Below are 16,862 nucleotides of genomic sequence, written 5' to 3' on the forward strand. Positions count from 1 at the left end.
TCATAACCAAAACTTTAGCATGAGCATATTCCATATAAGGTCAAATTTCAAGCTGTTATCTCTCAGAAAGTCCCTGTCTAGTGATAGCCATTCATTAGAATGTAAATTTGTTGACCCATGATAATTAATTAGTGTTTTCTTTTGATGAAGTAATTTAATTTTTGTAAGACTCTTAAAAAGTCTTCTGCTTGTTTTGACTTAAGTTTTCCTCGAATGGTTTGCAATTAATATTGTATGAACATTCTAGAAAAGACCACACTAAGATCTCCAGGAAGCCGAATGGCTTTGGAAAACTCTTTCTTCTTAAGTCTGAAAAGCCTCAGTCTGAATTACAGGAGTTTTCTTTACATCTGTGACATCAGTTCCTAATGAATTAACTGTCAAGGTTGCTTGGCCATCCCCTGCCCAATAATACCATGGCCTCACCTCTTCTGAGAGCTAAAGACAAACTCTAAGGCTTCTGCTGGTTGACTGCAATCCTTCCGCATTTAGGAAGAGAACTGGAGGTTTGGGGGGTGGGGCCATAAATATCTTCTAAGTATCATGATATGTCTGTCCTTAGTACATCTCTGAAAACTGCTTTGTTCTGCTAATAACTGCAAGACCTTAAATTTCATACATAAATCTTTCTTACCACCCTTAACAATGGGCTTATTTTTTTAGTATGTTTCCTCACAGAAGGTTTTGATCCTATAACATTTTTGTAGAGTTGAGAGAAAAAAAATGATGATTTAAATTGGAAACAGACTTCTAGTGGCCCTCAGGCTATAAATTCTCTAAGGATCAAAAACACACTTTTGATTTCTAGGAAGTCCAAAATGGAAAATAATTTTGCAAAATAACAGTAGTTTGCTCTGCTGGAATTTCAATTAAACCAAAACTGGCAGACACAAAACAGCACGACTCCTATGGCCAGCCCAGCCCCAGTCATAACTCTGGTAGCTGTGGAACCCATCAGGCAGATCCCAGCAGTCGGAAGTCACCTTCATCCACAAGTTTCAATCTGCTCTTGTCTTTCCCTCGGTCATCTTTCAGGATAACTTCATAAAATCCAGCATCTTTCTTGGAGAACTGAGGAAACAATGAATATTACAGGTTTTCATAGATAAAATCTGGCTGCTGCATTTGTGTGTCTGTGTGTGTGCATATATACATATATGCATGTGTGTGTGCTCATGTGTGTATGAGTGTATATTATATGGGTAATGCATGGATGTGCATACAACATGCATGTGTGTAGAGGCCAGAGTTCAACCTTGGGTATTACTCTTCTGGACGTATCTACCTTGCTTGTTTTTAACCTTTTATTTTTATTTTATGTATATGGGGGTTCTGACTGCACATCATATGTATGCTGTGACCGGGGAGAGTGACACAGATCTCTAAAGAAATTAGTCCCAAACTATTTTAGTTGAGAAAGGATTACAATAAAGTGAACAGAAGAGGACATTGGATTCCGTAGGACTGGAGTTACAGATGGTTGTGAGCCACCATGTGAGTGCTGGAAATCAAATCCAGGTCTTCTGGAAGAGCTACTAGTGCTCTTAACTGCTGAGCCATCTCTCTAGCTCCAACCTTGCTTTTTTTTGAGGCAAAGTCTCTTACTAGGACCTGGAGCTCTCCAATTCAGCTAGACCAGCTGGCCACAAAGCCCCAGGGATCCCTTGTCTCTGTATCTCCACTATGGGGATTATACGTGTGTTCCTATATCAGCTAGATGGAAGCTGTTGTGAGTCCTTTGGGCATGTGGTGACTGATGAATCTAGCTTCTGCTCCACCCACCTCTGTGATGAGCAGGGTACAAATGCCATCCTTGAAGTCATGCTTCTCATCCACTGATATCTCCCGCTCATCTTTGTACCACACAATGTGAGTCTCTTTTTTAATATTTGCTACCTGTAGGAAGAATCATAATTACCTTCCTTCGAATAAAGAAATAAATGTCATTTTATGATGGTAGGCAGTTTTTAATACATTGGGGCATTAGAAAAAAAACACTGAACCAGAGTCAGAAGACACAGATCTATAGAGAAATCAGCCTCAAACTACTGTAGTAGAGAAAGGGTTACAATAAAGAGAACACCAGTGAATAAACCTAAGTCAATAGGATTTCTATTTCCAGTGGTAAAGGTTGTCTTAACATCTTATTTCCATGACAAATACAGTAATGCTGCATTGGGACTGCTTTCTGCATGCATGTAGAGGACTAATTGGAGTAGAATGGAAACTGCCCGTTGCCAGGCTCATTCTCAAAACAGTAGAGGGATCAGTAATCAGGCCAGCTTGTGCAACACTAAATTGCTGCAAAAACAGCTTAAAATTGATGCCAAGGGAAAGCACCATGTACCACTTAGATCAAGAGATATCCAAGAAGTAAAGTACTCTCCAAATTAAAAAAAAATCCAATGGATCAGTGTGGCATGATGGTATAGCACCATAGTGCCGGTGATAGAAGATTGCATGAGCCCAGGAGGTTGAAAGAAGCCTAGCTAACATGTGAGACCCTGTCCCCAGTCCAAAGTTCTTGGGTAGACATGAAAAGAAAGGATGCAATATACACAAATGTAAATGCTTAAACAACAACAACAGAATCTCAAAACCAAAGAAAGACAGTTCCCATAGCATTAAAATAGTCTTCCAGCATAATGAACAGGATGAGTAAGTTCCAATACATATCTAAGAATTTATAAAAGAGATAAAGGAAGATTACAAATACATGTATAAAAGAAGTAAGGCTTAATCACTTAATTACTTAGCAAGTTTGAGAAGATGCATGTAGATCATAATCCATATATCATAGTGAAACTCTCAGATGGATAAAACCATTTCATATTCTTAGAGGGAGCCTAAGTTTTTCTACAACATTTGAATTATTTTTTACAAAGAGGAATATATCCATGTATTTCTTGAAAATTAAAATTGTATGAAAAAGGAAAGACTTCATACAAATCAGGGAAACAAAACAAAGAACCCTAAAGACCCCCATTGGACAACTGGTAGGAAGATGTATGACTGTAAGATAAAAGTGGAGAAATGTTTACTTGTGGTTTGAATGTATTTGAATACTTGGTCCCCAGTTGGTGGAACTGTGTGGGAAGGATTAGGAGGTGTGGCCTTATTGGTGGAGGTGTGTCACTGGGGGTGAGCTTTGCAGTTTCAGAATACTCCATGCCATTCCCAGTGTGCTCTCTTTGCTTCTTGCTTGCAGTTTGACACACATGGTCTAAACTGTTTCTGCCACCATTCTTTTGCTCTGCCATCATAGACTCCAACCCTCAGGAACCATAACCTCAATTAAACACTTTCTTTTATAAGATGCCTTGTTCATGGTGCTTTATCACAGCAACAGAAAATATGTTCATTATAAACAAAAGTATTTAGCCGGGCGGTGGTGGCACACGCCTTTAATCCCAGCACTCGGGAGGCAGAGGCAGGCGGATCTCTGTGAGTTCGAGGCCGGGCTGGACTGATAGCCTCCAAAACAATACAGAGAAACCTTGTCTCGTAAAAACAAAACAAAACAAAACAAAAACAAAAAAGTATTCATGTTTTGGGGCATTGAAAGAGTTTCAGCTGGGTTGTGGATGTAGCTCAGTGGTAGAGTGTAAGGCCCTGCAAAACACACACACACACACACACACACACACACACACACACACACACCAAAAAAGTTCATCTAGTAAGTGAACATAAGAAGCAATACTGTTTAAACAATAGTAGAGTCAGTAAACAAAAGGCTATTAACTGGTTTCTATATTGTAGGAATCTATTGTGTTGCTAGGTAACATTGATAAAGATAACCAACTTGAAAATCTCCATCTGGAATGGAAAACTAGAAACACTCTGGACTTGCTGAGCACAGCAATCGTTTGTGTGTATGTGTGCATATGCATGTGATCTGCAAGCATGTGTGTGTATGTATGTCTGTGTGTGTTTGTGTGTGATCTGCATGCATGTATGTGTGCATGTGTGGTGTGTGTGACCTGCATGCATGTGTGTGTGTGTGTTGCGTGTGCATATGAGCTGTCTACATGCATACATTTATGTGCACCACATGTGCATCTTGTGCTTACCAAGCCCAGAAGAGGATGCGGATCTCCTAGAACTGAGCTGCAGGCATTTATGCACTGCCGTGTGTGTGTGTGTGTGTGTGTGTGTGTGTGTGTGTGTGTGTGTGTGTGTAACTGAACCCAGGTCCTCTGCTTCTCCTGAACAAAATATTAAAAATGCATCCATCTCTTACCTTGCATTTCAACAGTACGTTACATTCACCAGTCACTTCCCAGCTCAGGTACTCAGCAAAATGTGGGCCTATGAAATTTTAATGACATACGCAATCTTTTAATTAATTAATTTAATTGGCTGCAAATGCAAAATCAGATTTTCTTAAAACTATGGATTTAGGTTTTAAAATATTTTTAATGTCTACATATTTAATAATTATTATTTTAAGTTATATTTTACCAAGCATGAACATAATAGCAAGTACCTTTCATTTAAATATGTTATAGAAAAATAACCTTGGAATATTTTATTTAAAAAAAAGTCTGTTTTTACCTTGTTTCCTGATCCATTCTTGTCGCTGGAACTCAGCTTCTTTCTGGAGTTTCTTATAAACTGGAAATAGAAGAACAAGGAAGTGTGAGATTGAGTTGAGCAGCACAAATGTGCATGACAGCCACTATGCCGTGTGGCCTATTTTCTTTATGATGGTACTAAGATATTGTGATGGCCCTGCTTGCTCTGATTTTTATAGATGAAGAGACAACCTTTGAAAACTAAATAACATTGTGTGGGTGTGAGTTTGTGAGTGTGTGTGCGTGTGTAGGTGTCTTTGCTAACTGTTGTCTCCCTACCCCCGCCCCCCCAAGACAGGGCCTTACTAGGTAGCCTTGACTGTCCTGGAATTTAAGAGCAGGCTGGCCTTGAACTCACAGAGAACCTCCTGCCTCTGCTTCCCAAGTGCTGGGATTAAAGCCATGTACCACCACACCCAGCTCTCCAGTTTATTTTCTAAGACAGGGTTTGGGGGTGGAGAGACGAGATGGTTCAGTGATTAAGAGCATGCATTGCTCTTGCACAGGACCTGAGTTGAAGCACCCAAAACTGGGCAGCTGACAACCACCCGTAACTCCAGCTCCAACACACTTCTGCAACATCCCTACACAGAAACACATATGCACACCTGAAAACAATAATAAATTTTTTTAAAGATTTCTAACTAAACTGGCCAGCCAGCCCCAGGGGTTCTCCTGTCCCTGCTTCCCCAGCAATGGCATTAGTGTGTGCTGCCATGCTAGGCTTCTTATGTGGGTCCTGGGGATCCGAAATCAGGTCTTATTGTTTGCAGGGCAGGTACTTTACTGACCAAGCATCTCCAAGGCCCCAGAACTAAATAACTTTTCCAAGGTCATAAAGCTAGGAAATGATGAAACCATACTGGCTGTTACAAATATAGACATCAGTCTTTTCGAATCTTGTAAAGTGCCACTTTTTAAACCACGATGGTTTCTACAGATGTTTATTACATCTGACCTCTGCAGTCTAGTTATAACATATGATTGACAGATTTGGCACACACTTAGTACTTTTACATTTTTTCTTTCCAAAGTTTAATAATTTAGAGTAATCACATATTGTTTAAAATAGTAGAGAGACAGACAGACACAGAGAGACAGAGACAGAGAGAGAGACAGAGAGAGAGAGAGAGAGAGAGAGAGAGAGAGAGAGAGAGAGAGAGAGAGAGAGAGGGGAGAGAGAGAGAGTTCTGGCTGTACTAAAACTTCCTAGTTTGGAGAATTTAGTAGTGCATACTTTTTAACATATGAAACTATTTATGTCCAGCCATGCCTGGAAGTCTGGAATACTTTTGGTGTTCTTTTAATGTAATGATGTTCATTTCAAGTCAACGGGATACTGTGGAATGTATTGACGAGATTTTGTGATTTGATGCAGGAATTCATTACACAGTTCCAGTCACGGGACCCCATTTAAGCCACGAGGCATTTGCACTGAAGTGGGCAGCCAACTGTCCCCTGACAGCCCCTCGGAATTCTCACCATCACCGATGAGAACAAGAGTAGAATGGCCGGTTGCTTTCCCGTCTTGAATCTGGAATGTGTATGTCCCCTCATCCTCATCCTGCAGCTTCTCCATGAACATTTCAATCACGCCAGTATTTCGGTCAACATGCATCTTGTATTTCTTCATGTGAAGAGGTAAAGACAGAGAACTCAGAAGGGGCAAACAGTCCACTTTGAAGACAATAACCCCAATGAAATAAAAACGAATCCCAAAGAATCAGAATTTAATATTTCTAGACAACCAAGCAAATTGCTTAAAAAATCTTCTTAAAAGACTTATGTATTTATTTGTTTGTTTACTTATTTTGTATGCAGCCTTTATGACTGCATGTATTCCTACACACCAGAAGAAGGCACCAGCTCTCATTACAGATGGTTGTGAGCCACCATGTGGATGCTGGGAATTGAACTCAGGACCTCTGGAAGAGCAGCCTGTGCTCTTAACCTCTGAGCCATCTCTCCAGCCCGTTTAAAAAAATCTTATTCCTGGAAAAAGGAACATTGCTTGGGTGTATGAATTAGATGGGAATTGATTCTGAATAGCTTGAAATCTCAACAATTGGTCACCCAAACAAGACCTTCCCAGTTGATATGGCAAGGCAGGTGGGGGAAATGTCATCCCTAAATGAGAGCTGTGGGCAAGCAGTGGCTGCCAAGAGGGGCAGAAACAGCCGTTTCCTAGGATGAGTCCTCTGACAGGTGTTCAGTCCCAGGTAGTCATTCCTAAACACACGTATGCACACATGCACACACACAAACACACACATACATACATGCACATACACATATGCGCGCGCACACACACACACACACGCCACACTAAATGAACCCCGCAGGTTGTATTAAGAGCTCATGAATTTAAAAGGGAGTAGGAGGGCATGAAAGGAATTGGGGGATTTGAGGGGTAAATAACATATATATATATATATCACAATGGATGAAATTAGTTTTAAAAAATTAAATAAAATATTAAAATAAATATTTTAATTTAAAAAGGGGGTGGGGTGGGAAGCCTACCGGCCCTTCAAAAATTTCCTTCTCATTAAATATGTAGTTGACTTTGGCATTTCCAGACAGCTTCTCAGCCTGCATCCAAAACCGGACCTGACCTTTCTCCAAAATTTCAACTGCCAACTCTGACTTAGTTGGGACAGCTAGGAAAAATAGGAACAGACATAGTAAGTCATTACATTGGCAAACAACAATATTGATACAGACATTCTAACAAGTGGAAAAAAAAAACAGTCAATACCAATAGCAATATAGACCCCTGCTTCCTGCAAGACCCAGAGACGCAAGGATGTATAGGGAGACCTCAGACTAAGGGACAGAGGCCTTGGCTGTCACCCCTTTTGAATCATAGTTGTGCCAACTGTCAAAGCAGGGAAGTGATCTATAGGGAGCTTCTGGTTAACATCAGTGACTCTTCACTGTAGCTTTAATCAAGATTACTCAAGGGCATTCACAAGGAAAAATGATAAAGTTCTCAGATGACCCAGGATGGCCAGCGTCTAGCCCCAAGTCTGTTAGGAGCGAGCTGTGTGGGCAGTCAAGCTGCAGAGGTTCCTGTTTGCCTTTCCCTATCCACTCCATAGGATCTTTACAGATTCACTCTGCTTGCAGCTAAACATGATCTTCAGCATTGCTCCCCGCCTAAAGCCTACGGCCCTCATCTATCAACACGGGTATTGTGTGCCTCGCTTGGCTGTCAGACCATTATCTGTGGTACAGCAGGATACGTTAACATACATGGTGATGGTCAATGGTTGGAAGGTGAGTTCTCTGTCCCCTACCAAGTTTACTGCTGAGAGAGCTGAATGGTAAGTAAGAGTCATGGCGTCTAGGCCACAGAGCTGAGCCTGCAATTATCCCTGCTGTTCTGTGCTGATCTTTGTCCCACTTCCATTTGTCTGATGAACACTGTGGTTTTCCAGTGTAAATGAATGTATGAGTGGAGCAGATAAAAGACAGTTCCCAAGACCAGAGGCTAACCCTTCAAGAAGACCAGAGGCTAACTCTTCAAGAAGACCAGAGGCTAACCCTTGCTATAAATAAGTCTTGAGAATAGAAAGCATATTTTGGAAAAGTCTGGATCCCATCATGGAGGTCCCAATACATGGGTGGTGTGACTTGGAGTGCCCTAAGTCACAAGAATATTGTCTAGAAGAAAACAGGCCGCCACGAATTGCCACTGAGGGCGCAGAGCAAACATGGCATGTACATACAATGGAGGCAGATTCCGGCATGGTTGGATCAGCCCCTTGGACTCCATCGGCTATATGCAACTGGTCTAGTTATTAGCTCCCCTGGTCTCATGTTCTTAACCTCTAAAATCAAACCACCACAGGACGGGGACGCTTTCTGGATTGGTGTATGTCAAATGGAGCATCCCATCTAAAGGCCCTAGAAAGGGCCTGGCCTATAACAAGTGCTCTATAATGTCATCTATTTTGGCATCTGTTTTTTCCTCCAGTTGCTTCACCAATATCCTATAATTACAGAATATAATGTGTTGACACCGAGGAGGCACACAGCAGTGTATCTATATTTATAGCTATATGCCTGTGTGTGCACACACAATACAATATCTGTGTAGGCGGGAAAAAAGCAAATGTCTACAGATGAAGAACTGTGAGGCAGGACGTTAGTGACATTACGTCTTCTACTCTGACTCACCACACTGCAACTTAGTATTAGTGCTGTCAAAGCAGGCCATGTTATTTTCAGTTTTTACATTCAGACTTTTTATTTATCTTTTCTTTTTCTCAGATCCAAATCACCTTCTCTGGCATTTTATTTGCACTAGCAAACTTATTATTTGTAGATTGAAGGCATATGCTTAATGGCTTTCAAAACATTTTTAAAAATAGTTTTACAGAGGAAAATTTACTATATGGGAACCAAATATTTAAAATTTTACATTCCATGAGAAATGAGACATTTAAAACCCTATAAATCTCAATAAATCTCAATAAAAATGAGTTAATGTTTCCCTTGACCAGGAGGAAGTGGGTGTGACTTAAGAAATTAGATATGCTGCTTTAACCCTGGTGGCAGATCTCTGAAAAAAATGTTCCTTTAGTGACGTCATCACTGTGGTTGGGGAAAGAAAACACTGAAATTGTCCTGTTTAAAATTCAGTTTCAAGGGATTGGGGATTTGCTATTCATACTCAGAGTTTGAAACATATCCTTGGGCTCTCATGCTGTCACAGCTGGTCTCCAACAAGGAAGCAAGAGTTTGCTGTCACCCTCTCTGTTAGCAGCAACAATATAATACTTAGGCTTACTCAAGAGAAAACATCTCAGTGTAGATGACAACAGCTTGAGTCGGTTATGACTTAATTATCCTATCTCCAAGTCTACATGGCCATCACACTGCAGGAGGCCCAGGTAATGTGAGCTTAGCAGCCACGTGCTGCCTTGACTTCTCTTGCCACCATCTTTTAACCTGAATGTAAATGTTGTTGGGGAAGCTGTTACCTGGATACATGAGCAGTGTTTACTAACTAGATTAGTGCTTCTTTCCATTTCTATCAGGCTTGAGTAGAGGATGGAAACATGCACCCTAGAAACAGCTTCTTATTAGGTTCTAAGCACTGTCACAATAGCCAATCCTAGAAAAAGGAACCAAAGTCCAGGGAAATGGGGATGATTTGCACAGGGTCACAGAACACAGGGAAGCCTCCACCTTCCCTACAGTTCCCAAAATTAACTTTTCAAACATCAACCACAGTAATATTTTCCAGTTCTATGGTTAGTAAATACACAGATGAAATTAATGCTATGCACTGGTATCTCTAACTCCATAGTTGTGAAGGAAAAAAAAATGTGTTAAGCATTGAGGAATCTTTTAGAGTCTTAATTTAAAAGAGGGAGCAGATTTTAACACTCTTTAATCTGCTTTCTCAAACACTAGGTTGTGTTTCGTTTTAGATCAGTGGGCCTTTTGGGTGTTATTTTCTTTCTCTTCTCTTAGGTGTCAGCTGTGGAGTTTAAACTTTTATATGGAAGGTGCTTTATTTAGCAGCTTGTAAATAGTTCAGAAGAGCTCTCCTTCTGATTGAGGCCCTTGTCCTATTTTCCAAGAGTAAGAGAGTATAAAAACATTGTCTTTGTTCAGAGCTTTGAGTATTCTATTACAAGCCAACCTCACAGATCTGCCTAAAACATATACACGAGTATGTTCAGGAGATACAAATGTGATCCCAAAACACATGGGTCAATATTGAAGAACATAATTACTCAGTACACCTAAGGATCCCCACACTGCCCTATAGGAGGAGGCATGGGGTGTGTTTTCTTTCTACACCTTTTCCTTTCCTCCCATCTTCCCTCTCCCTCTCTCTGTCTCTGTCTCTTCCCTCCCTCTCATTTGCTTTCTTTATAGACAGGGTCCCAGGTAGCCAAGGCTGGCCTCCTAATTTGCTATATAGCACAGGATGACCTCGAACTTCTGATACTCCTGCCTCTACCTTTCAAGTGCTGGGATAACAGGTGTGTACCACCACATCTGGTTCCGATCCAGGCATCTGTGAGTGCTATGAAAGCACTCTAATGACTACAGCCCCTTGGGGTACTTTTTCCTATGTTAGTATCTTGGGATTTCTGGAGAAAAGTGGCAAAGGAAAGTGTCATTTCTAGAAAGTTCTCCTGTGGACAGTGGCTTGTGTTGTATATACTAGGCTACTCCCTTTCTCTCTTCTCTCTTCTCTCTCTCCTTCCATGCCTCCTTGGCCCCACTTTTTTATTTTGGACAGGTTCTACCATGAAAAGACCATGAACTCAGGGCTCCCCTGCCTCTAACCCCGGCTCTTAGGTAAGGACAGGATTCGTGTTAAGCTGTCTGGTCTGACCTTGAACTTGAACACTGCGGCCCAGGCAGACTTTAAACTTGCCTTCCTCCTGTCTCCGCCTCTTAAGTGACTAAGATCACAGGACTGTGCCATCAGATAGGTCTTCAAACTCCTCTCAGTCTCATCCGAGCTGTCCCTTGTTCTATTGCAGAGCTGAACTCTGGTAAAACAGCTAAAATCTGTGACTGCCCTGGGGATACTTACTTGGGAACTTGTGCTCCTGACTGAGGGCAAGTAGACGTTTCATTTCTGTATGGAGAAACAGAAAGCAAACCTTTATCTACTAAAGCAAGTGTCACTTAATGACAACTGGACAATTAAAGCAACATTAGACTTAAGAGGGATACGAATTTTAAACTTACCTTCTTCATCTATCAAGTAGCTTGATGCTATCCCATCAGTGTTTGTCACATCGCAAGAATAGATGCCCAAGTCATCTGTCCCGAGGTCTTTGAAGGTCATTTTTGTCCTTCAAAACAAAATATTTTTCTTAGAAATAAGACTGTGCATGGTCTGTGGGACTGTCAACTCACCCTGTCTCTGATCCCCTGTACGTGATACTCCCGTCATGTGGACACTTGTCATGTTCCCACCCACATCCTCAGCCCCACTGAGCCAAAGCTAGCAGCTCTTGGTGCCATTCCCACTAGGGAGACTTTCTGGATCTCTTGTAGGATGATGGGGCACAGGTATGAATACCCCATCTCCAAGCTATGCTGCATATATATAAAACACATCCGACAAGAAGACATTTCTCTGATTAGCAGGTAGGGAATTCTAAGTTTTTTCTCCTATAGGGAAGACTGCAGGTGACTCTGGGTGTTTCTGTGTTATTCCTGTATTTTTCTTTTCAGGATCCACTACACTGGATTATCTCCCTGTGTAATGCCTGTGCCTTCGGAGATAGGCTTCTGCCTTGCTTTCTGTTTCATCCCTGGCATCCAGGACCGTGTCTGGAACACAGTACATGAGTTAATGAACAAATCAATCATTGTGTTTTCTCATTTTGACAAGCTCCACCACTAGTCATGGTATCATTTAAGAGCAACCAAACATTTAAATGTTAAGTGAATAAACCAGAAGAAAAGTTGATACTTTGATTGTTGTTGTTGTTATTTTCTTTAACCAAATATATTCTACTCCAAGTGTTAGTGTTCAGGCATCTGTACTGTCCTGTCCTTGGGGTTCTGACAAGATGTGCCCTCAGCTGCAGCCTCTAAGAGCACCACCTGTGCACACTCATTACATTCCCTTTTAAAAGGGCCCTGCCCACTTCCCATCCCTCTCTCTCTCTCTCTCTCTCTCTCTCTCTCTCTCTCTCTCTCTCTCTCTCTCTCTCTCTCTCTCTCTCTCTCTCTCCCCCCCCCTCTTTCCTTTCTCCTCTCTCCTGTCTCCAGAGGCTGGTTTCCCTCCTTCCTTTTCCCCATTGTTATGATCTCTTTCCCTAATTAAAAAAAAATCCTCTGCTTGAACCGTGTCGCATGGCGTCTTTCTCTCAAGCACTGCTTTTTTTTTTTTAAGTTACAACACCAAGAACTGTACAGTAGGATTATTTTAAGGTTTATACTGGTTATGGATTTTTATAATGCCAGAAATGACATAGTTATGCCTTCATCTTCTTATTCCAAGGAAGTTAAGGAGGGGGCAAGGAGCCTATTTTGTGTTCTTTGCAGTGAAAATGGAATGGGTTATTAGATAGAGACATTCCTTACTTATTGCCTTTGCTTTCAACCTCTAATCGTGGAGAGTCATCAGTAGGTATGTAATCTTTGGACCAGGCGAATTCTGACTTGGGAGTCATCTGATCACATTCAAAGTTCAAGGAAATGACTCCATCGTCATCCACAGTTACAACGACCTCTTTGGTACCTAGAAGATCATAAAGAAGACATTTGGACTTGTCACGGAAACCAGCCACGTAAGAATGCTTGTGTTGAGATGCCTTCCCTTATTTAGCCTTACTCAAGACACTATCCTGGGCCAGGGATAGGTCCCCAGGGTTCACTTCAATTCAACTTCCATAGCATAACATGTAATTAAATGAATCTGTCTTATTTCTTGTGTAAAGTCAACACCACACCCTCATGTCTGTCTGGAACTGAGAAAAAGTTGAGTGAAACAGATGTCATTATGAACAAAGTCTTGGGTAAAGGAAAAGTGGATTTGTGACTTTTGCTTCAATGGATCTCCCAAATAAAATAAGTCTCAATTATTTTCTTTTAAAACCCAGAAATCAATCTTCTTGACATGCATTTCATCTCTTGAATTTTAAATCTCCACTTCAATTTTAATATGGTCCTATGATAATCTCCTCTAGGTTGCTGTCATTCCTAATGTAGAGAGACATCTTCAAATTGATAAGGTTATGGGGTGAGTAGAAAAAGTTCCCACACAGAGTCTTCTCTTGAGAGAGACATAACTTTAGGTGAGAGAATGTAGGCAATGTTCATTCTCTCTAGTTTCTCTTAGAAATTTCTCTATAGTTTTTTTTTAATGTCTTTCTATCCTTTTCTGGTGACTCCCTACATACAGGATTTACCGAAGCACCAGAATCCAATATGGCAATTTCAAGTTTGTGCAGCAACACATCTATCGCCAAATCCATTTTGAAAGGAGCACAAGTTCAGTTATCGACTCAACTTGGTTTGTTTTAATGGATTAGGCATATTGTATTTAGTCTCAGAAAGATATAGTTTTATTCTTTTTCAAAGTATTAGAAAAAACTTTCCTATAGCTTTTCCCCAAAGGAATACTGTTTTGTCTCTAGATACTACCATTAAAGGCCATCCATCATTGTGGGCACTGCCCCGTATAGTCACCAGTGGGGTGGAGAGTGCTGCTAGGCATGCTCAGGAGGGAACTGAGACAATGAGTAACTGATGATCCTGGATCCTGGTCCTGACAATTGACATAATTTTTGTTCTTACTGACATCAATGCACACTTTAACTTTCATATCTGTATATATGCCCAATGGGTAATGGTTACCCCACTTGAAGAGTAGAAAGCACACTAGGTCTAGCAGATTTTTAAAGTCATATTTTTAAGAAATGCTTATCATCATATTTGACTCATAGGTGACCTAAAATAACAACCAATCAAATGCTTATTTGTTCCTACAGTGAAGCATCTGCCATGTGGTCCTTGTGAAGCTGCAGGCCCTGTCTCATTTCTGTCCGTGACAGCATATGACTAATGCTCACACCCATGTTGTAAAGTACTGAACCAATGTGCTTTCTGGAATTTAAGTGAAGGCTGGTGTCTGGGCCCAGGTACTATTACGGCACAGAGTTTGCAAGAGTCACTGTGAAACTACAAAAGTCAGCGTATTAGTATCTCTGTATTACTATAATGAGGACAGAAGTGATGGGTGTTGACTAAATCTTTTTTCACTTTTTGCATAGTGTCTACTTTGGAGGCACAACAAATTGTTCATATTAATCATTTTCTTGCCTGTAATCCTTTTCCGGAGAAAAGGAATCACCCTCTTGCTGTTTATTATAGTAATGACATGACTTAAGTTTATAAAAGAAAGGTATTTTGGGGCCAAAATCTTGGTTTATTTATTTTTCTCATAAGGCTAAATAAAGCCTAGACTTTTATGCAAGGAAATTACAAAACTGAAAGCGTAGGAGCAGCTCCACCAGCTTCACCTTTGTCCCAGTTCTGTAGATAACCTTTGTACTCCAAAGCCTCACCCACTAGGAACCTGGACCCAAACCAAGAAATAAAAACACACAGCTCTAAGAGCCAACGCTCATGGACCGAAGTCCACTTTTGAGGGCCCTGCTCACACTGGGTGATTTCCAGACTGTCACCTGGAATGTACTTATATGGCAGTTCTGACAACCCTAAATGGTTACGTCCAGGTTAATGGATGCACTTTAAGAACTGAAAACAACCAGAAGGAAGATAGAAAAAAAAAAAAAGCAAACACTCTCTCACCAGTAAAGATATCACCACATTGCAACTCTGTGCCACAAATATGGTTAGGACTTGTGGCTCTGAGCTGCATACGAAAAGTAAATAAGGTGCAGTACATTGCGTCAAAAAGTATTTATAGAAACATGCAGTCTTTTCAAATGGAATTTCATAGTCTTAAAATGAAAATTAAAGAACTGATGACTTGGTGGTGAGCTCTCAGATAAACAGAACAGTTGGATACTTAAAACCAAATGTTGTTTATTTATCTACTTATTTTGTGGTGCTGAGGCACAAACTCAGACCAGGTTTAATGGCCAAATTTGGTTTCAAATACAAGTTAAATGTCAGGATAGGATGGCCAGGTTTAGCTGATGTCCTACTTGCCTCAATGTGTCGAGAGAAGACAGAACTAACTCACTGAAGTACTGTGGAAATTAATTTTTGTAATGTAAGTGCTGATCTTTCATGAAGTATGGAGCAAAACAAAAGAAGTGTTTCCTTTTTTTATTTCCTTTCAAATATACTATTTTAAACCTCAAGTGATGTATTCCCTTTACCATGTGTGAATCTTACCTCATTACCTTATAACTGACATCTAGCCTAAGAAATGTGGTATTTTATAATTTTGGAAAAGAACATAGTTGTTCTTTGTTTTAAATTCAATTTAAAAATAACTAGTTTCTAGGATAGACAGTGATGCAGGAATTAGTTGCAGATTCACCTATCTAAGCATTTTCCTTGTCTGTGAAGCTTTTCTTGGTCAGTTATGTCAGGTTGGCACATGGTAACATTGTAGGAAGTAGAAAAGAGTGGCGTGGACGTTTCTTCAACTTGCGCAAATTTAATTGTACCTATGATGGATGGTAGTAATTTATCTCAGTAATGGGCAGTAAAGAGAACAAGTAGACAGTTGGAACTATTTGGGTCTTAAGGTTCAAAAGTAAAAGCTTATTAAGATGACTATTTAGCTGCATTTTCATTTTCCAAAAAGTTTCTCTGGTTCTTTAATTATTGAGAAGGCAAAGGTAGAAACTCCATCTTTCGTATATTCTATACATATTTATATGTTCCAGGCACTGGACTGAAAACCTAACTTTAAAAAAAATAGTTTAACATTGTAATATATATTTCATTGGGACACGGTATATAAAAGCTTCCATATGACATCAACATTTTGATAAACATCAAGTGGAATAAAGGTATTGTCCTAGTGGCCATAGCTCTCCTACTTCATTTCACACTTAGAATCTGAAGCAAGATCCAACTCTGTTGTTCTGCAGTCAAGAAAGGACTCCCTGTGAATAGTCTTATCTAGGCCAGCCCACATTCCCATTAAGTTGGGTTGGAAAAGGGAACCCGTTTTCAATGACTCAGGATTTTTCAGGAACAACTTGTGAATCTGTTTAAAAGCATGAAAATTCACTTGGCATATCAGGAGATTTGAGTAGAGAATATGAAAGATAATTTGGAACTGACAAGGTTTTAAAAGTTGTCCTGGAATGCCAGGCATTGGTGGTACACACCTTTAATCCCAGCACTCGGGAGGCAGAGGCAGGCGGATCTCTGTGAGTTTAAGCCCGGTCTACAGAGTGAGTTCCAGGACAGCCTCAAAATTAATACAGAGGAACCCTGTCTCAAAAAAACAAAACAAACAAAAAAAGTTGTCCTGGGGCTGCAGAGATGGCTCAGTGATTATGAGTATGTTCTACTCTTATAAAGGACCTGAGTTTGGTTCCCAGCATCCCCACAACAGCTCACAACTGACTGTAACTCCAACTCCAGGAGATCCAACGCCCTTCCTTGGACGTCCCAGGCACCTGCGCTCTTGTGCACACCACCCCTTATACATGTGTACAGACACAAACTTAGAAATAAACACTGAAGAAAAAGAAAAGCTGTCCCTAGTCAATACCTCGACCTATAAAAGTCCTTAATGTAGACACAGGGGCATCTGGTCTCACGGGTGATACTCTAGACAGCATCAGGAACTCCTAGGATGAG

At 40.6% G+C, this 16,862-nt stretch overlaps 1 protein-coding gene and 1 long non-coding RNA gene across 3 annotated transcripts in view; one reads left to right on the plus strand and one right to left on the minus strand.

Annotated features, from left to right (window-relative positions):
• LOC110343217 overlaps window positions 1-12,030 on the plus strand; it is a 31,134-nt gene extending 19,104 nt beyond the window's left edge. For both annotated transcript variants that reach the window (XR_005879708.1, XR_005879709.1), the window contains exons 2-4: window positions 5,956-6,218; window positions 7,707-7,856; window positions 11,793-12,030. This is a non-coding gene — a long non-coding RNA (uncharacterized LOC110343217). The remainder of the gene's footprint in view (window positions 1-5,955; window positions 6,219-7,706; window positions 7,857-11,792) is intronic.
• Myom1 (myomesin 1) overlaps window positions 1-16,862 on the minus strand; it is a 104,986-nt gene that overhangs the window by 13,889 nt on the left and 74,235 nt on the right. Inside the window, 9 exon segments of the mRNA XM_040752834.1 lie at window positions 984-1,071; window positions 1,783-1,896; window positions 4,244-4,311; window positions 4,558-4,617; window positions 6,060-6,204; window positions 7,101-7,237; window positions 11,143-11,187; window positions 11,301-11,407; window positions 12,651-12,807. Coding sequence (XP_040608768.1) covers window positions 984-1,071; window positions 1,783-1,896; window positions 4,244-4,311; window positions 4,558-4,617; window positions 6,060-6,204; window positions 7,101-7,237; window positions 11,143-11,187; window positions 11,301-11,407; window positions 12,651-12,807 — 921 coding nt within the window.

Source organism: Mesocricetus auratus, unplaced genomic scaffold, assembly GCF_017639785.1.
Source record: "Mesocricetus auratus isolate SY011 unplaced genomic scaffold, BCM_Maur_2.0 Super-Scaffold_100010, whole genome shotgun sequence".
Taxonomy (NCBI): domain Eukaryota; kingdom Metazoa; phylum Chordata; class Mammalia; order Rodentia; family Cricetidae; genus Mesocricetus; species Mesocricetus auratus.